The 23,986-nt window shown below is 34.5% G+C and overlaps 1 protein-coding gene across 23 annotated transcripts in view; it reads left to right on the top strand.

The window, feature by feature from the left end:
• The window catches only part of FIP1L1 (factor interacting with PAPOLA and CPSF1), a 75,025-nt gene that overhangs the window by 35,651 nt on the left and 15,388 nt on the right, over positions 1–23,986 (top strand). For 12 of the 23 annotated variants that reach the window (XM_031935353.1, XM_031935350.1, XM_031935352.1 and 9 more), the window contains 2 exons: positions 7,785–7,878; positions 9,907–10,063. In XM_031935353.1, the coding sequence (XP_031791213.1) occupies positions 7,785–7,878; positions 9,907–10,063 (251 nt within the window). Of the gene's footprint in view, positions 1–7,784; positions 7,879–9,906; positions 10,064–22,352; positions 22,380–23,986 lie in introns of all 23 variants that reach the window. The other 11 variants (XM_031935349.1, XM_031935351.1, XM_031935355.1 and 8 more) reach the window with 1 other exon arrangement.

The raw sequence follows: 23,986 nt of genomic DNA, 5'->3' as shown, positions 1-23,986 counted from the left end.
CCTCCCTCTCTCTCACTCTCCCCCTCCCTCTCCCTCTCTCTCTACCCCCCAACTCTCTCTCTTTCTCAGGCTACTTTTCCTCTTAAACCACACACACCCACTCTCTCACTCTCACTCTCTGGTAGTGTAAGAAAAACTAGATTCCAGCTCTTGTAGTTAATGTAACTGACAAGTGTGGAGTTTGAGGCATTGCTTAAATGTTTGTAAAGAGCAAGTAAATAAGATTAAGATCTTTTTCGTAAGTTACTATATTTGGGCTGGGCGCTGTGGCTCATTGCCTGTAATCCTGGCACTTTGGGAGGCTGAGGTGGGTGGATCACTTGAGCTCAGGAGTTTGAGACCAGCATAGGCAATATGGCAAAACCCCAACTCTACCAAAAATACAAAAATTAGTTGGGCATGGTGGTGTGCACCTGTGGACCCAGCTACTTGGGAGTATAAAGTGGGAGGATTACTGGACAGGTGAGGCTGCAGTGAGCTGTGATCGTGCCACTGCATTCCAGCCTGGGTGACGGAGCAAGACCTGGTCTCTAAATAAATAAATACATAAATAACAGTTACTATATTTGAAGTTGTGGCCTTATCATATGCTAGTGACTATTAATTTGCATAATATAGTGTTTTTCCAACTTTAACAGTATTCTTCAAGCCAAATCTATAAGTGTTTTTCAAACTATAACAATATTCTTCAAGCTAAATCTGTCTGTATTAACAATGGCATTTTATTGGTATAAGTTTGCTTTATAAATTCAAATTTTAACTCTTGTGAAACTAATTAGAAGAATGAAGCACTTTTAGTGAGTGCAGGAAATTGAAACTGGTAGTATGGATAATTGCTGTAAACATATCCTAATGCACAGTTTTTTTTTTCTTTTTTTTTTTTTGTTTCTATTTTATGTTACCAAGTTCTGTTCCTCTTAATTTTCAAGTGATAGTTTATTTTTCTTAGCTTATATTCCTATATTAGAATGCTTTTTAACTGATTCATACTCTTGAATGAATAGTAAAAATTGCTTTTCAACGTTAAATCACAAATACATTTAAACATGCACGTATTTCTTATATTAAAACAATACTTATAATAAAACTGAATGTTAAATGAACATTATATCTAAGAATGACTTCTCCCTCTATCTCCTTTTATGTCTTGATGAGACACTGTACTGAAAAGATGTGCCTGTACCTTGGAGCATTTGATCAAGTGCTCTGAATGCATGTTGCTATAGTGTGTAGTTTGTAAGATTTTATGTAATTGGACATATGAAGGCCTTTGTGGTTTTTTGTTTGTTTTTTTAAGTTTCTTGTAGAGCTGTATCTTTTCCTATCATTGATACATTTAAAAGCATGAAATTAAGCATAAATATGGAAGGTAGAGCTTTATTCCAAGCTCTATACAAAAGTGAGTAAACTTGTTTGCACTTTTGAACACATTTGTGTCCTCCAGTGAGTAAAATTTGGGCTTATTTCACCTTTAAACATTCAAGGTTTTTTGTTTTGTTTTAAATAGGGCTTAAAAATTGACATTTTAAAAATTCAGACCCCAGGAAATTAGTATGATAAACACTATTGAAGAAGAAGGGAAGGGGTTTGAAGTTGGTTATGCTAAGCCTGAATCCTGGTGCTGCCACTTTATAATGCAAAAGAGCCTCTTTCCACATATGTGAAAATGAAACTAATTGGACATGTACTTTACTTTTTATTTTTTCAAGACAGAGTCTCACTTTGTTTCCCAGGTTAAGTGTGGCGGTGAGATCGTGGCTCCCTGCAAACTCGAACTATCAGGCTCAAGCAGTCCTCCCACCTCAGCCTCCCAAGTAGCTGGGACTACAGGCATGCACACCATGCTCGGCTAATTTTTTATTTTTTGTAGAGATGAGGTCTCACTGTGTTGCTCAGACTGATCTCACCTGAACTGAAGTGATTCTCCTGCCTCGGCCTCCCAAACTCCCAGATCCCCAAATCACACCTGAGATTACAGGTGTGAGCCACTATGCCGGCCCATATACCTTAAATGTGATGTACTTGTAAGGATTAAATCAGTTCTAAGCTGTGAAAGCACCTATTTCAGGGCTTGAAAGATAAATCAGCCAGGCGTGATGGCTCATGCCCATAATCCCAGCACTTTGGGAGGCTGAAGCAGGCGGATCACCTGAGGTCAGGGGTTCAAGACCAGCCTGACCAACATAGAGAAACCCCGTCTCTACTAAAAAAAATAAAAATAAAAAAATAGCTGGGCATGGTGGTATGTGCCTGTAATCCCAACTACTCGAAAGGCTGAGGCAGGAGAATCACTTGAACCCAGGAGGCGGAGGTTGCGGTGAGCCAAGATCGTGCCATTGCATTCCAACCTGGACAACAAAAGTGAAACTCCATCTCAAAAAAAAAAAGACAAATCAGACACTCAGTGAGTGTCAGATCTCCTCTTTTATCGTGGGCTTTATCAGTCTCTTTAAATATAGTACCGATAGAAAATAAATTGTATGTCTAGAAAAGTGTTTTGAATTCTGTGATTTTTATTTTAGACTAGGTTCTTTTTCTGGACTGGATTTTTCATTGATAAATTGTTACTCGAACATTAGAATATATTTTCTTTATAAATTATGTATATATTTATAGAGAAAATTATCCTTGTGCTTGTGAAAGTAAAACGTACACACAGGTATAGAAACAGTACCATGTCAGACCAGTCATGTTGCCCAGGCTGATCTTGAATTCCTGGGCTCAAGTACTGCAAAACTAAAAGATCAGTAGAAAAATATGTAATCAATGATATTCTTACCTTGGTGGATATGACTTTAAAATTTTGTGAAATAAATAAATATTAATATTTTATGAGCTACTTTAAAAGTTCTTTCTGGAGGAAACAAAATGTCTAGCAGTCTCTTGAACATGCCCTTAAATTTGTAGTCTTCAACTTTGACTATATTGGAATTACCTAGGAAGCTTCAAAAAAGTGTTGATGCTTGGGTCCCAGAAGTGTTATTTTAAATAGTCTGGTGTACACCCTGATCATCAGGATTTTGATATGCATGCAAGGTTGAGAACGACTGATTTAGAGACTTGATTCTGGGTTGGCATAAAAATTAAGTAAAATGATAGATGTAGTTAATGCGAGCTGATATTTGCATAGCATTTTACAGCCCCACAGTTTTTTTCTTTATGTGTTTCTCATTTAATTTACATTTTCTGCCTCTTTTAATGTCTTTTGGTTGGTAACCACTATCAAAGGTGCATGATGCTTCTGTTGCAAGCAGTTGGATAGGTAATATATTTGCTAAGTAGAAATTGTGCACATATCTGCCCCCCTCCATCTTTTCTCTCTGCTCATAGTTGTCCCTCCATCTGAAATGTTTTACCTTCCCATCCTGTGTCTATATATCTTTTAAGGCTCCTCTCTTTCCTCAAGTTGCTTAAAAGATGCTACACAATTTCCATGCAGAACTGTTTATAGCCATCTATTTACATATGTGACCTGAATTAAATGTCATAACAAGTGCACCTCTTTTCAAGTTGGGAATTAGAGGTAGCTACATTCTAGGCTTTTTCTCAGAGAATGGACCTTTGAACTGTTTGCTGCCCAGCTCTTATTAGAAGCCCTTCTGTGAGAAAACATTCATAGATGTCTACATTGATATGTGATTCATCCATTATTTTACAATATGGTTATGAACTTTCAAGCAATAATTCAAGCAATATTTCAAGCAAAATAATTTGAAAATCTGCTGTAAACTCTGGACTTTTGCCTGAAAATTACATCTATACATATATATTTATTTAGACATCAGGGATGTCCTAATTCTTCTTTAGAGAACCATGTAGCTAGTTAAGAACTTGAACTATTCTCAGAAGCACAGATTATTAGATCAAGCCTGACTATTAAGAGGGCTAGATATGCAGACCACGTTGTTTTGCTTCCCCTGGTTAAATTGCTCTTACTGAATTGGGCATTGTTGTGCTTCACTCCGCGTTAAAGAGCATTTTGAGAAACAGCTCTGTAAAATTCAATTTTTTTTGGTAGGAATATTGGAGAGTTTATTTCCATATTTTTGAAAACATGACATTGCAGTCCATTAGTGGATTGTGAAACAATTTGGTGGTCCCAACCAGTATTTCTTGTTTTTGTATTATTTTGCTTTTTTCCTATGCTATATTTAAATATTAATAAAATCACATTTTATCTTAATGTCACTGTTTTTCCTTTTTTAAGTATTGTTTCATGAACCTTTTTTAGTTTTTAATGTAATGTGGGTACTGGTACTGTATTGCTGTGTAAAATGTACTTACTGTGTTTTGTAGTCTTGTACTCATTTTCTCTTAGACTCAGGAGAATTTTTTTCTCTTTATTCTCATTTGTAAAATGACAGTAATGAGAGTTGCTGCCTTATGGGTTTATCATGAAGACTAAATACATATAAAGTCTTTAGAACAGTGCTTACTTTGCACATAGTAGGTGCTCCATAAATACTAGCTGTCATTACCAGGAAAAACAATCTTACAGCAAAAGCTTTGTTTTAATCTTATGCACATTAAAGACATTTGTTATTAATGATGTCCTTTGCTTTGGCTGCCAAGAAAAAGCAGCTGAGATTTTTTTTTTTTTTTTTTTTTTTTTTTTTTTTTTTTTTGAGACAGGCTCTTGTTTTGTTGCCCAGTCTGGAGTGCAGTGGCGCAATCAAAGTTTACTGCATCCTTCATCTTCTGGGCTCAAGCAGTCCTCTCAGCTAAGCCCTCTGAACAGCTGGGACCACAGGCATGTGCTCCTATGCCTGGCTAATATTTTAAATCATTTGTAGACACAGAGTCTCGCCATGTTGCCCAGGCTGGTCTTGAATTCCTGGACTCAAGTAATCCTCCCACCTCAGGCTCCCAAAGTGTTGAGATTATATGCATGAGCCTGACCTTCAGAGATCAATTTATGGCCTTTTGTCTATCTTCTATTAGCTCTGATTTGTCATCTCAAACTTTCTGTTGCATCTCTGCAGGGAGCCCTCGGATTCTTTCTTGGACATCAGAATCATCAAAACATAATTTTTTGTATTTCAGAGTTATTTTTATATTCATTTACTGAAGTTGCGTTGTAACTTCAGAGATATTTTTATATTCATTTACTGTGCCAGGAGGAGGGGTAGAGGTCTTGGGAACACTTACTGCCTGTTTAAACTGTCAGACACCCAGAGTGATTAATTTCTTAGCTTTTTACTAGATGATTGAGTCCAATATGGAAAAGAGATTTTGATAATAGCATTAGCTGTCTACCTTACTGAACAAGTTTGTTGACCTAATTAAACCTACGCTTTGTGGAACTCCTAAGTTACAGTAGATTTCCTCATAGGGAAACTCTATTGAATCTTCTTAAGCAATGAAAGAAAAAGCTGTCCATTAAGAACTTTCATGGAATAATATGGTTCAATATTTTTTTCCAAAATGCAGCATCAGAATAATATTAATATTTTTAAATTATTTGTCAGTGTTAGATATTATGTGCTTTTTGTTACTCTGGTACATACTGTGTGTCTATTGTAAAACATTTCTGAACAAAACGGTAAGCTTCATTTATATGATTAAGTCAGTTGATGTGGTTAAAAAATACGGGCACAAGGAGATGTGTTGAAAATGTAGAGAATTGTAACTTTCTGAACTCCCTTTAGGGATATACTTGTTAAGGCTGATTTCTCAGTTATATGTTTTTAGAAACATAGTAAATGCCATTTTGAATCTTTAGTGATTCAAAAAAATCAATTTAAAGCTGAAAAAAACGAATTAGACTTCTGACCATATTTAAGGGTACATTTTAGTAGATGAATACTTCCATGTGTCCCAGACTTTTTGAAAACTAGAGATCCTTGGAAATAAATGGTAAAAGACAGGCTATAGAAAATTTTCCCCTCAACAGGAAAGTTAGTCTTATATCTGGATCTAATTTTTACCACTTTTAACAATTTGGAGAATTTGTTATCTGACTTTCAAGTCCAAACAAATTTGGTAGAATTTGTTTTTGATGGGAACAAATTTAAAAATGCGAAGGAGAGAGTCCAGTGATTGGCAATAGAAAACAGTATAAAAGGAAATAGAGTGAAAGTGAAGGTTTTGACAATGGAGGGCAGCAATTAACGGAGAGGAAATTATGGCCTCAGAATGCACACGTGTATTTGGTAGGATGTTGGAATGTGAAATGTTTGTATATCAGAGGGCTGATGGCATGTGCTTTGATAATGCAGTTATGGTGGGCATAGCTTTGCAATTTGAATTATACGGAAGAAATTGAAGCAATATTTGTTTTATCATAGAGATATTTGGATTTTTGTAACATGAATATTAAGATCTTTCCTCAGCTGTATTGGAGGATATGTTAATCTTCCAATGAAATAATTCTTTATCTTTGGGATCATGAGGAAATCTAGGAAGTCAATGACTCAGGCATAAAATTAGAGAGGCTTGAACATTTTTAAATTGTACTAAAATTATAGAGAAGGGAAGTCTTAAATGGTCAAGAGATGGTAAGTGGGAACTATGTACTTGAAAACATTTCAGATGTCATGATATACTTTTTATAGGGCTGTCTTTGTTAGCACAAAATAATTAGTGGAGTGTTTCAAGGTCTACTTGAGATAAACTCTTCCTAACTCAAGATTTCCAGAAAAGTCTTAAATTTCTCAAAGGTGAATTGTCTTGCTGGAAGGAAACCTAGCTCAAGGGGAGGGGAGGTCTGTAGTCTTTGGGATCAGAAAGACTCAAGTTTGAAAGTTAGTTTTGCCTTTTAATTCATGCTTAGGTCAGTGATTTCACCTTGGACCACGGCTTGTCTCTAACAGGTATACAGTAATTTTTAAGTTTTTGTGAGGTTTAGATACAATGAAGGTTTGGCATCCAACCAATGGTAGCTGCTGTTATTTGTCATTTTAGGAGCCTAATCTAGTGACTGTAGAAGAATCTATGGTGTTTTAATTGTTTTCCTTCTATAAAGTTTTAAAGGCAGTGTTGTGCAGAACTGAAATCTAGATGAAGAAAAATCCATCTAATTTGCATCTGTTTTTCATTGCCTATTTCTCCAAGTGATTTCTATATTGTCTTAGGCATGCATACTTTTATAAAGTCCTTCATCTGCATAATAGCTTTTAACATTATTTTAATTATTTAAAATACAACTTACTAGGTTTTTCTCTTAAATTCGTAGCATTGTTTTATGATAGACTGTTTTTTCCATATCCTTATAAATTTTAAAAAGATTGTAAATAGAGGTAAGGCAAGTATTTAAATATTTGAATTTTTCTATCTAAATGCAAGTTATCAGAAATGGCAAACTGGTTCCTTTCTTATGTTTTTTAACACTTGGAATATATCCTGTGTGTGTTAAAATGAGCAATATTTTCAGGCCTTTTTGGGGAATATTTAAGGTTTCTGTAACAGAACTGTAGTATGTGTTACAATTGTAGTGGCCCCAAAATTTCCATTTGTCTAGCATTTGCTGTCTTATTTAATTTCACAAAGATAAATTTATTTGGAGACTACTAAAACTAGTAAGTTTAGAAGAAGAGCTCTACAGAGACTTAAAACTTAACATTATGATCATTGTTGGATATGTTGGTTCTAGCTTATTAATAAAAATGTTTATGACAGTGCAAAGTAGTGAGCTTAAACTCAGGGATGTTTTTCAGTGTGTATTGTGATCTGATTTTATTTTAAAATTTATTGCAAACACATTTTGTTTTTCTCTCTTACTGCTTTTATTATTTTTTAAGCATGTAATTAGGTGAAACTGAATTGATTCAATTTTTATGTTACAGGAGATTACCTGGGGCAATTGATGTTATTGGTCAGACTATAACTATCAGCCGAGTAGAAGGAAGGCGACGGGCAAATGAGAACAGCAACATACAGGTTTAGTATTTTCTTAAATTGAAGGATGATATCAGCATTCTAATTTAATTTATTCAATAGATAGTCATAGTGCTGTGCTGTGTTTTAGGTGATACAAAGAGATTTAAAATGTGGAATGAGTCATCCTTTATTATAAAGGCATTTCCAGTGAGAATTTGTAATTTCTGAATCTTTTTTTAATAGAGATTTTTCCTTTTCCTTGATAGAAACGTAATACAGTTTGAATATCTGTTATCTAAAATGCTTGGTACCAGAAGTGTATCAGATTTTGGAAATTTTCAGATTTTGAAATGTTTGTATATATGTAATCTTAGGGATGAGACCCAAGTCTAAACATGAAATTTATGTTTCATAAATACGTTATTTAATTTATTATAATGATTTGTTAATTTATGATAATCTTTTTTTCCTTTGGCAACCCTGAATAAACTGTGTAGTGGGCCTGAGTTTTGATTGTGACCCGTCACATATGAGGTTGGGTGTGGAATTTTCCACTTGGGATAAAATATTGGTGCTCAAAATGTTTCGGATTTTAGAGCATTTCAGATTTCAGATTTTTGGATTAGGAATATTCAACTTGTATATAGGTTCGCTGATTGAAAAATAAAAGACCACCAGTGATTTTACCACCTAAAGATAACCACAGCTGGTACATCTCTTGTTACTAAGCAAAATTGGGATACTATTATATTTCTGTGTATACTTTTTTCCCCCATCAAAAATTATTTGTATGTTTTCATATTCTTAAAATATGATTAAAATATCTTCCTGATAGCTTCACTGGATGAATATACCATAATTTATTTAATGTGACATTTCTGGGGGAGGTGTAGAGTTCCTTTAAGTGAAAAAATGAGGGGAGGTGAATTATCAGTAAGTTGGATAATTGATGTTAGAACTTTAATAACTGAGACTTCCAGCTATTCAGTTTGGCCATACTTTTTTCATTATTTATTCTGTTTTCTGAGTCCTTTTGAAAATGTCCAGAGCACTTTATTCTCACCTTCGATAAGTTGATCATGTAAAATGTTCCTTTTAGCATCTTTAAAGGCAAATCATTTCTATAGTGGAAGATGTTAGTCCATTTTTCCTTTCCTCTTACCATTAAAATGCCATGATTTCTCAAAATAAATACTTAAAGAAATAGCTTATCAGCATAAGCCCTACAAAAAACACTGCACTTAAATGTAGGAAACGTTAATAGAAAGAGGGATTGTGTGTTTAAAAGTTGCTTTAGTCAGCAAGGATCTGAGAAGTATAAATTAAATATACAATATTATGTTGGCTGTCTTTCCCAAATTTATTTACACATCCTTGGGGACCTTACCAAAAATCCAGATTTTGAGGTGCCAGTTTGCTTGTTTTATTTCAGTAGGTTTGGGGTGCTTGTTACGGTGTCTGTCCCTTAACCTGTTCACACAAATAAGCATTTTGCAAACATTGCTTTATTTTTCAAGAATAAACCCTGTTCTTAAAGTTACAAGGCTCACATGATAAAGTTATTTACATATCTTGCTGCCTATTGCTTGCAGTCTGTTGATGCATGCCTGACAGTCTCTTACTCTGCAACCTGTTGATGACAGGCCCTCGTACAGTGAATGGCTGACCTGCTGCCATGTTAATTTCTTAAGGCTAGTGTCTGTCATTAATGATTACATTGCCTTAATTGAATTCTTTAACTTTGGTTGGGTGGCAAAGATAATACTTGTTAAATGATCTTTATGAAGTACTTTTTTCTTGTGTGGGGTGCTTTTATTACTTAATTACTTTTTATTAAGAAATTTTTGGTAATGAGCCAGTTTAAGGTTTGAATATGCGGATTTTTAAAAGTATATGTGTGTATATGCTCACATAGGCATATGTATACACATATCACACATGTAGAACTGTTATTCTCCCTGCAAAAATACATATATGTGAATTAAACTACCTTTTACTTTGTTTCTTAGATTAAATGAAGTTAATTTACTAAGATTAATCTTACATAATATTTATGCATCTGTTTATTTAACTGTGTTCTAATTTTAGGTCCTTTCTGAAAGATCTGCTACTGAAGTAGACAACAATTTCAGCAAACCACCTCCGTTTTTCCCTCCAGGAGCTCCTCCCACTCACCTTCCACCTCCTCCATTCCTTCCACCTCCTCCGACTGTCAGCACTGCTCCACCTCTGATTCCACCACCGGGTAAATAGTAAATAAGACATTTGTCTTTGAAAGAAAAATAGCTTGCGAGTGTTTTTTTTTAATTTTTGACAATTAAAATAATATCTTGATTGCATTACATTAAAAGTAATAGATACTGTATTTATCTTTAACAGATTCACACTGAAACAGATATATATGTGTCTTGCTATTTCACAATATAGGAAAGAGACAATGTTCTAAAATTGAGAAGAATATACAGATACCAATCTTGTGATTCAAAAATATGATAATGATCCCCAAACTTAAGTTGCTAATAGGATATGTATAAATCCATACTCAGTTATAAACTTTACCAGTGTTAATTTGTTTTAAAAGAAACATTAAAGATACTTTTAGGATGGGAGTAGATCAAAACATTTTATCTTGTGAAGAGATTGAAATTAATATTTCAGTCTAGTCTTCTGTATACTGGTTTCCTTTTTGGAGACTGCTACTGGGTGCCTGGTATTTACTTCTTTTAAACAAAAGTGATATAAATGTTTATCATATTTATAGCTACTTTTGATTACTAATTAAAAACCAGGTTAGTGGTGATAGAGAATAAACTCACAAATAATTCCCAAATTTTATTTTTATTTAAATTTTTCATCTGGTTGCCTTTCTTACTTTGTTTTTAATCGTTATCTGCCTTAACCAAGTTTTTATGAAACTAACAAGATTGATTAAGAATAATAACTTCTTCCCAGGGAGAAAGCTAGTAGTAAATGATGAAAAAATAGCTGCTTATCCTCATCAGGGCAACATGAATGACATGTATTAGGCTTTACTTCCTATTAATGAAATCAGTTTATACTGGAGAGCCATGTACTCTCACTCACTTTTATTTGCGAGAGAGCTCTCTTTGTTTTAAGGTGCCAGTTGTGATCGGAGTACAGAACCAAATACAGGGTCTGAATAGTCCTTCCCTAACATGTTCATCCTTGGCCTCTAAATGTCAGCCACTGCTTCTGTCTTTCATCCTCAGTGCCTTTGATTTCCTTCCACTGTCACCTCTACTCTCAAAAAATATGGAAAAATATGAAAAAATGACTTGTGGCTTTAGAGGGTGTGTTGTCTCAAAAATAGAGGAAGGAGGAGGTTGTAATATAGGTTTGAGGTCCTTATTCTAGACAACATTAGTATTTCTAAATTCAGTGAATTTCTTGTTCCAACAAATAGATTGAGCAGAAACCACTCATTAGTTGGGACTGAATTGTGGTTCTTGTGTCTTTAATATGCTGAGTATTAACCTAATGAAAGGGGACTTAGGTGATTCAAAATGAGGACTTCTGTGATTTCTATATGAATCCTTTGTCCTCTGAAAAAGAATTAGATAAATAAAAGAAATAATTAATGTTTTAACATATTTGATTAATGATACTAAAAAATTATTAATGTTTGTGTTAATAATCCTGTTGGATTCCTTTGTAATATTACTTAGGTAGTAAGTGATTTGAAGTAATTTTCTTTTTTATTCTTAAAAATCTTTTTAAAAATTTTATTTTTAATTGACGGTATTACTTGTATATGTTTATGGGGTACAGTGTGATGTTTTGATCATGTCTACGTTGTAGAATGATTAAATCAAGTTAATATATTCATTGGCTCACATACTTACCATTTTCTTGTGGAGAGAACATTCTGAAATCTACTCTCCTAGCAGTTTTGAAATATACAATTATTAATTATAATTGCCATGCTGTACAGCAGAGCTCCAAAACTTTTTTTTCTCATTTTACTGAAACTTTTGTGTCCTTTGAAAATCATCTCCCCTCCCTCACCCATGGCCCCCAGCCTCTGGTAACCACCATTTTACTCTCTGCTTCTATGAGTTGGATCATATAAATGAGATTGTACAGTAATTGTCTTTCTGCGTCTGGCTTATTTCACTTAGCACAGTGTCCTCCAGGTTCATGCATGTTGTCACAAATGACAAAATGAAAGGATTTCCTTATTTACTAATAGAGTATTTCCCCAGATGGCTAACATTTTATATGTTTAGTACTAATTATTAAAGTAACTAGGGCAGAATTGGTATGAATTAATAACAACAAATACTTAACTGGTATAAGAATATTCAGAAACTCTGTAGAATATTGCTACAGAAGTAATTGCTATAGATAGGCAGTGGCATTATCTGGGAGTTTACTTTTTTTCAAAGTGATAAAATTACTTTTTTTTTCTTTCTTTTTTGAGAGAGGGTCTCACTCTTTCACCCAGGCTGGAGTACAGTGGTGCGGTCTCGGCTCACTGCAACCTCCACCTCCCAGGGTCAAGTGATCCTCTTGGCTCAGAGTAGCTGGTACTACAGGCATGTGCCACCATACTGGCCTTTTTTGTATTTTTTGTAGAGATGGTGTTTTCGCCATGTTGTCCAGGCTGGTCTTGAACTCCTGACCTCAAGCGATCTGCCCTCCTCAACCTCCCAAAGTACTGGGATTACAGGCATGAACCACTGCCCCTGACCATTTCTTTTTCATGTAACCTTTGTTCATAAGTATAACAAATCTTTGAATAGTGTTTAGGTTATTAATGACATTATACTATAGAGTGCGGCTAATTATTTTTCTTTTGCCTAATCTGTTTTTCTGCTTAATTCTCAGCTACATGCTTTCCATATTTTAAAATCCAGATTTCCTTTGATGCTTATTCTTGGTTTACATTTCTATGTTGTTCAATCAGCATTTAATGAGTACAGATTCAAATGAATTCTAATGCTGGTATATATGCTGAGCAGGATACCAGTTGTTTAAAACCACATATTTGAAGTTGAGACTCTCTGAATTGCTCCTTATTTTCAGTAGAATGTGAGCTGTTGGGGAGCATACAAGCTATGTATTCCTAGCTATGTTTCCTTACAGTTTTAGTCATAGTGGTCTTGTATGTACTTGGCATTTCCTAATGTGTTTGCTAATTGAGTTAACGGCATGTGTATGTATCCATAACAGCAAAGATGATTTTCGGATTCATACCTGGTACATTCGATCAGGATGGGCACTAGCTCTGAATAACAGTACGGCTGCATAGATATGTGCCAGCTGCCATGCTTAAAGCTGTAGTTTTCAGTTGCCATTTACCACAGAACCACATGATTACACTATGTTCTGTAGTTTGTTGTAATTTAAATCACCTTAAGAATCATAAGCAGCTAATGAAAGAAAGCTATGATTCAGGAGTCTTTTTAAAGTATTGCCTTAAAAGATACTCCATTTTTCTTAGATAAACTGTCTTGTTTTTTTTGCTTTCTTCAGAAATAATCAAAAGAAAATGGAAAAAACATTTTGTAAAGAATTAATTTCAATGTATTTTAATGTTACCTTTTTCACATTAGACCTCTAATGTTTTTAAAACTAAAGTCCAAAATGTGATAAGTATAGTAATGATATTTTATTCCCATATTTTAGGATGCTACCAGTTTTTTTTTTTTTTAAATAAGTAGGGTGCCCATACCTCCAGATTTGCCTGGAAGAGTCCTACTTTATACTTTCTATTCCTATACTTTCTATTCCAGCATAATTATTATTATTCATTCTTAGAAAGAAATTCCCTGGTTTAGATGATACAATTTGTGATTGACTCTTGCAGATTTACAGAGGGCTTATTGTGTAAGTAGATAGTTACTGTTTAACAATTATAAGGTGTTAGAGATAACGCTCATTTGAAGAACTTTCACTGTCAAATAGTTCACAGAAGAGGAGAAACATATTGCCTCCTTTCCCCCTTAAATACACACCTACAAACATATATGAAACTTTGCTAGTAACACAGAGAGCGCAAAGTATTTCTGGCCATAATAGATTTGTATGAAGAGTAGAGGAGATTTATGTATTAGAATACAATAAAGAAGGAAGAGATGTCTGGAAGTGCAAAAGTATTTATCGTGGTTCCCTGCAGCCATACTAATAGTAGCTTGAAAACAAATACTGGGCCAGGCATGATGGCTCATACCTGTAATTTCAGCACTTTGGGAGGCTGAGGCAAGAGGATCACCTGAGATCAGGAGTTCAAGACCAGGCTGGCCAACATGGTGAAACCCCATCTTTACTAAAAATACAAAAAAACTAACTGGGCATGGTGGCGCACACCTGTAGTCCTAGCTACTTAGGAGGCTGAGGCAGGAGAATCACTTGAACACAGGAGACAGAGGTGCAGTGAGCTGAGCTCACACCATTGCACTCCAGCCTGGGTGACAAGATCGAAACTCCATCTCACCAAAAAAAAAAAAGAAAGAAAAAAAAATACTGGCTAATTTAGTTCTTTTATAATTTTCAGAAAATGTGTTATTTCATTTTCTCGTGAATCAGAAAATAGTTTCCACTGTACCAAGTTTTTTCAGAAATGCGTTAGAGTGGTTTCATGCTGTTTCTGAGTAATAATAGATATAATAGCTAACACTTATTGGATGCTAACTTTTCAGGGTACTATCTGAGCACATTCCATGTATTAACTCATTTGATTCCTGAACAATATCTGAAGTAGATATTATTCTAATTTTGCACTGAGGAAGTGGGGACATAAGCCATCTAAGTAATAGCTAGAAAATAGTAAAACCAGAATTCTAACCAAGGCAGTTTTGCTTGAAAGCCTGTTTTCTTTATTAACTATGTTGAAATGAATCAGTACCTATATCCAGAAAGTTGTATTATTGGATTACGTGTATTTGTCACAGTAATATGTCTTAGAAACTTTTTTTTTAAAAGCATTTCTCTGATGTTGAAGTACATGCATACGTATTGGTGGGTAGGGAAGTTAAGGAGATTATAAGGAACAGTCATCAGATTTTTGAAAATCTGAATAAGGTTTTTACTGTTTGCCTGGGTTGTGTTAAGATGTCTGTGTTTAGCTGAAGAAGTCAGTTTTGAAATACTTGTGTATTGGAAGAAAAACTGTAAAATTGGAAGTATTGTTATAGGGTAGGTGATTTTGTGTGTTTGTTTGTTGTGGTAAAATACAATATATTTGTCATTTTAGCCATTTATTAATGTGTAGTTCATTGGCATTAAATACATTCATAATGTTATGTAACCATCACCATGATCTGTACCTAAAACTTTTTCATCATCTCCAGCAAAAACTCTGTGCCCATTAAGCTCCTTCCCTCCTAAGGATAGCCCCTGTAACCTCTATTCTACTTTTTGTCTCTATGAGTTTCCTTATTCTAGGTACCTTATATAAGTGGAATCATGCATTTGTCTATCTGTGACTGACTTACTTTGTTTGTTTCTAAAATAATAGAATTTAATGATTATGAGCTAACTTTATGGTAAGCTTTTAATTTAGGCTTTTAAATGTTAATTTACTTTAGTGTCATCATAGTTGATTTTTTTTTTTTTTTTTTTTTTTTTGTAGTAGAGTTTACTGAAGAATAGAAGGCAAATTCAGTTAAACTCATTTGTTTTTGTATGAACTCTTATAAGCCTCAAATGACTAGTTCTGTGGGTCTTGGGAACAACTGAAATGTAGCCCAGTAGTGGAATTCTGCTGAGTTGAATAAGGGTCTTTGCTTTACTGAGATACAGCCCAACTACTCTGGACCACAAACCAGGCATCCCTGCTTTTAAAGTTAGCTGTAGGGTTTAACTGTTTATCTAGATATGAGATGTGTAGGATTCTGCATTTTAGAAATTAGATTTCTTCCTAAAAGACTGTTGTATTGTATCAATGTCTGACTAGTCATCTAGTACTACTAATTTCATGAACTTTAAAATCTTGTTTATTTCTTAAATATGTTAATTTTGGGTTAGGGATGATATATAGGAATTGGGTCGGGGGTGGGGGCGGGCGGCGAGTTGCTCATATCTAGCGTCATTCTGCATTTGCTCTAAGTCCTGCATTCTCATTAGATTATTTTTCTGTTAGCAGTCTGGTTTTTTAGCACAGCAGTTCTCAAACTTTTTAGTTACAGTCTTCTTTAAACTCTTTAAACTTGCTGCAGATCCCAAAGAGTTTCTACTTATGTATGTTTTATCTGTTTTTTAATATTAGAAATTAAAACTGAGAAATTAAAATACTAGTTTAGAGATATGCATAATACACTCATTACATGTGAACATTTTAAAATATCTTATGAAAAATAACTGTGCTTTTCCTAGAATAATTTAAAAAATGTAGTGGGAAGTCATCTTATTTTACGCTTTTGGCGTGGCTTAGTAGAAAAAAGCTGGTTTCTCCTGTTTGTTTTCACATTAAATCTATTGTGATATCATAAGTTATGTGGCCCCTGGAAACTCCACTGTAAGAGAATGAGCATGAAAAAGGCAAATAACATCTTAGTAAAATTTTTTTGTTTTTTGAGATGGAGTTTTGCTCTTGTTGCCCAGGCTGGAGTGCAATGGCACGATCTCAGCTCACTGCAACTTCCGCCTCCCAGGTTCGAGCAATTCTCCTGCCTCAGCCTCCCGAGTAGCTGGGATTACAGGCATGCACCGCCACACCTGGCTAATTTCGTAATTTTGTTAGAGTTGGGGTTTCTCCATGTTGGTCAGACTGGTCTCGAACTCCAACCTCAAGTGATCTGCCTGCCTCGGCTTCCCAAAGTGCTGGGATTACAGGCGTGAGTCGCTTCACCCAACCACAGCTTAGTAAATTTATGAAAGTAGTTTTGACCTGGCAGATCCAGTAGGGTCTCAAGGACCCCCAGGAATTCCTGGACAAAACGTTGAAAATACTGCTTTGGCAGAAGCTCGGCCTATATTGGATGAATATTATCAGTGCCCTTGAGGAAGTACACTTTTATCCCTTTAATTGAGAAACTCTTTTATGACTGTAACGTTTATTAAGCTAATTTTATAATACCATGGATTTTTTGTTTTACTCAACAGATTACCTCAAATTAACTGGCACTGTTTGCCAGAAATGTAAGCATTTTCCAGAGCTACCAGTAAAAAAGAATTCCTTATAGTTTTTGAAAACTGTATTTACTCTTGTGTTTTTCTATATTTAATTATAAAAGCCTGCCTATCAGTATTTTCAGTAAATTCAAAACAGAGAGCAATGCTAATTATAATAAATAGAATTTTCTGGCACAATTAAAATTCATTTAAATGTAAATTTAATAGAGATTAAAAGCTTTCTTAGGATGTTGATTTTTAAATGTGCTTTCTCCTCCACGATGCACCCTTTATAATGGTTACATTTTTAATACATCATTGACACCACATTTTGTCGAATCTAATTAGTTTTATTTCTGCCTTCTGCTTACACTGCTCTTTCTGCTCTTCTGCTTACACTGTTTATTTTCTGTAGGCTTTAGATTTTATAAAATAGAAGAGTAAGAGATCCTAATAAAGGTAGCATAGTTTGTCCATTTTATAATTTATGTAAAATTATCTTTTTTACCTTTTAGACATGAAGTATGCTGGTAAATTTTTGGTTACTTTGTTGTGTGACCGTACCACTTTTTAACACTTTTCTTAAAAATAGCTTAAATCTTTTTTTGCACCTTGTAATTGTTTTAATTATGAAATACTGGTTTTGCCATATTCTTTCTACATTCTGGTTTGTATTTAAGGGTGGATGGTAGATGAGATGATGCACATGTGTGTCTATATGTTTTTGTTTGTGTTTAGTTTTTAAAATCCTGTTACATAGAAAAACATTTCTGGTAGAAGGTGATATTTAAAGGTTTTTGTAAACCTTGGCCTTTTCTACTCTTTTGAGTAAAACTTCTGAGTTTGATCAAAGCTTTGAAATACAAATCATGAGACTTAAGGAAAGTGATCAAGTTTATCTGTTTCTTAAATAACACTGCCGATGGAATTTGCAATTTACTAGTGAGAAATAGGAAGTGTAGTTTACATATTCTGCAATTTTTTTCTTTCATTTGAATTTGAATAGAGAAAAGATAAATGGTTATTGCATGTATTGGTTTTCTACTGCTGTATAACAAATTATTCCAGAATGTAGTGACTTAAAACAACATACATTTATTATTGAACAGTTTTCATGGGTCAGGAATCTGGGATAGATTAGCTGGATCCTCTACTTTAAGGTCTCTCTCAGACCTTGCAGTCTTCTCTAAAGGCCTGACTAAGGAAGTATTTGTCTCCAAGCTCACTCACCTCTTTGTTAAAAGGATTTTGTTTTTTTCTAGGCTGTTGGATTGACAGGGCTTCAGTTCCTCACCGGTGTAGGCGTCTAATAATGTCAGCTTGCTTAATCAAAGCACATAAGCCAAGAAGGCAAAAGAGAGTGTGCCAGTAAAATAGAAATCACTGTTTTTTGTAACCTAGTCATGGAAGTAACATCCTTTGATTTTTTTGTGTGTGTGGTAGAAATAAGTCACAATGTCCAGCCCCCACATGGGACAGGACATAAGTACCAGCAGACAGGGATCATTGGGAGCCATGTCAGAAACTGTTTTGCCTTAGTTATAATAAAATGATGACAGACTACATTGAGAATGAGTTTATAGACAATCTGTTTAGTTTTTTGTGAGTACAAAGCCCACTATTAATTTTGTGGGAATTTTTAGCATGGGTAAATTCTTTTTAATACGATGTTTAACAGGAATGCTGCCTTTTTATTTCTTTGCCTCAGTTCCTTCAATCTCCCAAATAGGATTTCAGGTCTTACCCCCACCCACTTTTACATTTAAGTGTATGTGTTATACACTGGAAAAATTAAAGCTGGGTGTGGTGGCTCACTGCTGTAATCCCAGCACTTTGAGAGGCCAAAGCGGGTAGATTGCTTGAGTTCAGGAGTTCGAGACCAGCCTGGGCAACATGAAGAAACCCCATCTTTATAAAAAAATGCAAAAATTAAGGCCAGGCATGGTTGCTCACACCTGTACTCACAGCACTTTGGCAGGCTGAGGCAGGTGGATCGCTTGAGCCCAGGAGTTTGAGACCGGCCTGGGCAACATAGCGAAACCCTGTCTCCACAAAAAATGTAAAAAATTAGCTGAGCATAGTGTAGTACACACCTGTGGTCCCAGCTACTTGGGAGGCTGAGGTGGGAGAATTGCTTTGAGCCCAGGAGGCAGAGGTTGCAGTGATCCGTGATCATGCCACTCACCCTGGGCAACAGAGTGAGACCCTGTCTCAACCAGAAACAAATCATCTTCTCTTTTGAGAATGCCGGATGGTGTAGGCTCTCATAGTACTTTTAAGTGTCACAGGTATCAGATGCTTTTGTTTCATGAAAGTTTGGAATGGGATTTATTTAGTCTGTATTAAATTGCTCAGCAGTGAAATTAGGAGAGAAGCTTAGAATCAGATCCAGTGATCCTCATAGTATAGTCCTGGGCCAGCAACATCATCTGGGAAATTTAGGGGAATGTAGGTTTTCTGGTCCCACCCCAGACTTACTGAATCAGAAATTCTAGAGGAAGGGCCCAGCAATCTGTGTGTTTTAAGAATTCTCCAGGTGATTCTGATGCATGTTCAAGGTGGTTTGTTTTTATATTTTTACTTATTTATTTTTTTTGAGACGGAGTCTTGCTCTGTTGCCCAGGCTGAGTGCAGTGACACCACGGCTCACTGCAGCCTCTGCCTCCTGGGTTCAAGCAATTCTCCAGCCTCAGCCTCCTGAGTAGCTAGGACTACAGGCACATGCCACCATGCCCGGCTAATTTTTTGTGTTTTTAATAGAGACAGGGTTTCACCATGTTAGCCAGGATGGTCTCCATCTCCTGACTTTGTGATCCCCCACGTTGGTCTCCCAAAGTACTGGGATTATAGGCATGAGCCCCCGCACCTGGCCTATGTTTAAGTTTTAATATCACTAATCTATTCAGTCTGTTAGAGCTTGAGTATTACTTTTCCAAAAGGTTTTGGCCAGCACTAGAAATCTACTTTTACTACTGTTAGGTATAGCTTTCTAGGAAAATCAACATTTTTAAAACTAATTTTTCAGATAAAGGATATAGAAAAGAAACAAAGTATTTTCTGTATTTAAGTCTGTTGTCTAGGTTAGGCAGCATGTGTTTGCTAGGAAGATGGAGGTGTTGGGAGGGGAAAGGAGAGGGACTTTTGAGATGAATTTTGTTTTCCCTTATACTGTTTCTCTTTTATTAAGAAAAGTCAAATACTAAATAGTGATTTTTAAGTGAGAATGGTATTGGCCTTACATGATATTTCAGTTTGAAAATACATTCAATAATTGTCAGAGAATTGGTTATATAGTGTTTCATCAACTTTATAGTCTTGTTTTAATGAACATTTACTTATAAAGATTTGCATTGAAATAACATCTTAGATGAAACGGAGGTCTCACAAGAAGGGCCCTTCCTAGTTGCCATGCCAACTTTCTGATGTGTAGGTATTGATTGGAAAGACCTATGAATGAGATGGTTTTTTCTTTGATTATGTCTTTAATTCCAGTAGATTATTTTTGTCTGTCCTATGATACTACTGTAGTAAGATTAACACTAAAGGCAGACAGTAATTTTAACTACGCTTGTAACGTACTTGATTCTTTGGTCATATGTCTTTTATCTCTACGTTTTGTGGAAGTTTAACAACTTAAATGTTTTTGAGGACTAAAGTTTGAAGGGGCTGACTAGAAATTTTTTGGTTTTTTGCATGAATTTACATTTTAACATTAAACATTAGCATTAATGCTAATGTTAATTAATGCTAATGCCAATTAATGCTAAGTAAGCATTAGCTAAAGTGATACATCTGGCTCACATTCATTTAAGTAAAGTTATTAGGATTATAGTATATAGAGTGGGTGGATGATTTTGGTGTATTCCTTTATCTTATAAATCTTATCTTACTAATCTGTATCTTACAAATCTAAGAAAATAATCATATATTTACATATGAAAACTAGATCAAATAGTGAAGTTAACTAGTGTCTGTATTGTTCTAAAGAAAGTTAGGTTATATTATATATTAAAAACATTTAATGCTCTGCCTTCCTTACTTTTCTCATTTACTTTGGAGTCTGGGACTCTGCTAGCTTGTATGGTTTGCTGGATTCTTTTAGTTTAGTAATTTGGGAAACAGGAAGGTAACCTCAGGATGGATGAGAATTGCCTTTAGCTATGGGTCAGTTTAGTAGACTTGTGGATTCATAAAGAAACTTGATGGCTGCTTTATGTATCTTCTTTAGTCTTGTTGGTTTTGTAAGTTTGGAATATGTTTTTATTGTGTGGGTGGTTAAAATCAGGTGCTTTGGTCTCTTTTTCAAGGCCATTTGCTACCTTAAGATCTTTTTAATCTAAATCTCTTACTCTGATAAAACATGCACATCAGAACATTTTTAGATAGTGTTAGAATATGTTTCCTTTGACATGAAAACAATTGTTTCATTTTTTTTGCATACATTTAGCTAATGAATTAAGATTATTTTTTAGACTAATTTTGATGCAGTTTTTAAGATAGGATTTAGGAACCCATGCCAACTGCTTTAGTTATTATATAAAACTTTCCATGAAAAAGTTACTTTAAATTGTCTTACATTTATTTTATTTTCCTGCTTAGAAATCTCTCATTTTTCCTCCACTGAAAAATAGTTAAAATTTGCATGCCATATAAATTGCCTTTCATGTATCTCTTAAATTTAAAATGCTGAATTTAATTTTAGTATTTAGTAAATACATTTTACATTAGGCTTTAAGGGCACATTTGGTCCCTGTGAAATTGAGAATGTACATAGTTTATTCCTCAGAGTTTATAATGTATACAAATAATGAGTGAGAGTCACTCAAATTAATATTTGCTAGCACCTGTAGAAGTAAATCATTCACATTTATGTTAATGTGCCCTGGGGGTGTATATATATGAATTGGTTATTTCCCCCTTTCTCTCCTACAAATCAAAGGAAATGTTAGCCTTTTACTACTTCTGCCAACAATACTAAAACAGTCAACACTTGAATGAACCACAACATATTGAGCTTTACAAAAGTCAGTAATATCCATCATCTTGAGTTATCCTTGTACTACCTGCAGTATTAGAGAAAGAACCCACAGATCAGTTTTTCTGTTAAAATGTTAAAATAACAACCTCAGGCATTGATTATCATATTTAGTTAGGATTAACTTCATGGCATTTGATAATTGTGTGTGCATAAGTGTGCTTTTTAACTGATGTCTAACTTTGTGATTACTAGTGGGGGAAACCTTGTTATCAAGTTGTTAGACTGGGTTTTCATCAAGGAAGTTGGATGTTATACTCGAATTGTTAGTCCTCTACGAGAAAACAGAATGCTTCTCTTGAGTGAATAAGCCAGGATAATGAGGCGAGGGGTTTTATTTCAAAGTTTGTTTTGGTGATGGCATAAATACATAACAGGTTCTGAAATCCAATTACTATATTAAATTTCATCACTTGTTTTTTAGGTATTCCAATAACTGTACCACCTCCAGGTAAAACTTTTTTCATGTTTTCTCCATCATTGTTAATAAACATGAACTTTCAAGCTTATAGTTACAGGAGAGACGGTGTTGATGCGGTTAGAATATGGAATAGGCTATTGGGATTTCAAGGTCCTATTTTCAGCTCTGCCTTTGCTTCATTCCAGTTTTGATTAAGATATAGTTTTCTTATACCTGTCTTACCCATTTCTGTAGAAATAGAGATTCTGAGAAAATTCTTATCTATTCGATTTGTGAAGAAAACAGTATAGGATATAAAATAAAATTTTTCTTAAAAATGTCTTTACAGACCAATGAATTTTTTATGTCATATAGTGACTATAAGAGAAGAGAAATATACTTTATTTTGACTTTATCTTTATTTCTGATTTTTTAATTTTAATCCTGCTGGCTTAGTATCATGAGAAAATGTGTTCTAAACCCCACATAGCAACTAGACAGACAGCTGGTCAGGTGGCTGTTCTTAGAGTGGTGATTGTTTATTGTTGTAATAGTATGATCAATAGGAGTTTATATGTGGCCCAGTGTTTTATTCATTTATTTATTTATTTATTTTTACATTTTTGTCAGTTATTTCTTTTTATAGTGTGATATCACACCTGGTAGCAAGTGTGTCTTACTGAGTTCAGTGTTAAAAGCCAAGGTGTATGAAGAGAATGAGAGGTGATAATGCTTGCAAGGGTGGGTCTGAATTCAAAATGACTTCGATAAACTGAGTGAAGTTTAGGTAGCATAGGACAGTATACATATTTAGATGTGGCATAGAGACATTGATTATATGTGAATGTGTCTGAAATAGACTCATCAGGGAAAGCCAAAGGAATCATTTATGTGTCTTTTTAGTTTAAAAAACAATGTGGTTGTGAGGCTGTATGAAATAAGATTGTGGACTTTAGGACTAATGTGGTAATTGCTAATTTTGTACTTTTAAGATGTTTAATAGAGGAGTTTATAGATCCTAAAACTGGATACAGTGAAGAACATGGTAAACATGAAAACAATTTGGAGTGGGGCTAAAAATCGATTTAAGTGGACGTTTGAGAAGGATTCAGAGAACTGATTTATTTTTTCATAGAATTACTAAAACGGAGGCTTAGTGGAAGTGTTTTCACATAACTGCAAGGTGACAGGCAATATGACAGTGGAATACTCTAGTTCTCACTTAGGACAGTGTCTGAATTGTAGTGTGAGAGACTGAAGTTAGATAATTTAGTGCATTTCCTAGTAGTGAGAGTTGTTCATTGTTAACACTTGGAAGGAATTGGTATCATAAGGAATTGACATCATAAGTTTTGGAATCTTTTTCTGCTGAGATGCTTTATAGCCTATCTGAATTTGAAAGTATAGTGTAGATTAACTGTTTTTCAGCCATATTATTCTGTGGTATTCCGTTTAGGTATTGTGAATTATTGAGAATGCAGACCCCATGATACAGAGGTACAAATTATATTCCTTCCAAACTGATCCATAAACTATATTATGTGCTTTTCTTTGTAAAATAGTTTGTTAGGGTTGTGCTATTTGAACATATTTTATGGTGGATATTCTCAGCTTTGAGCACTATGCATTTACTGGTAAGATTTTATTTATAAATTACA

This window comes from Piliocolobus tephrosceles, chromosome 3, assembly GCF_002776525.5.
Source record: "Piliocolobus tephrosceles isolate RC106 chromosome 3, ASM277652v3, whole genome shotgun sequence".
Lineage (NCBI taxonomy): Eukaryota > Metazoa > Chordata > Mammalia > Primates > Cercopithecidae > Piliocolobus > Piliocolobus tephrosceles.
This window is presented reverse-complemented; position numbering and strand designations above follow the sequence as displayed.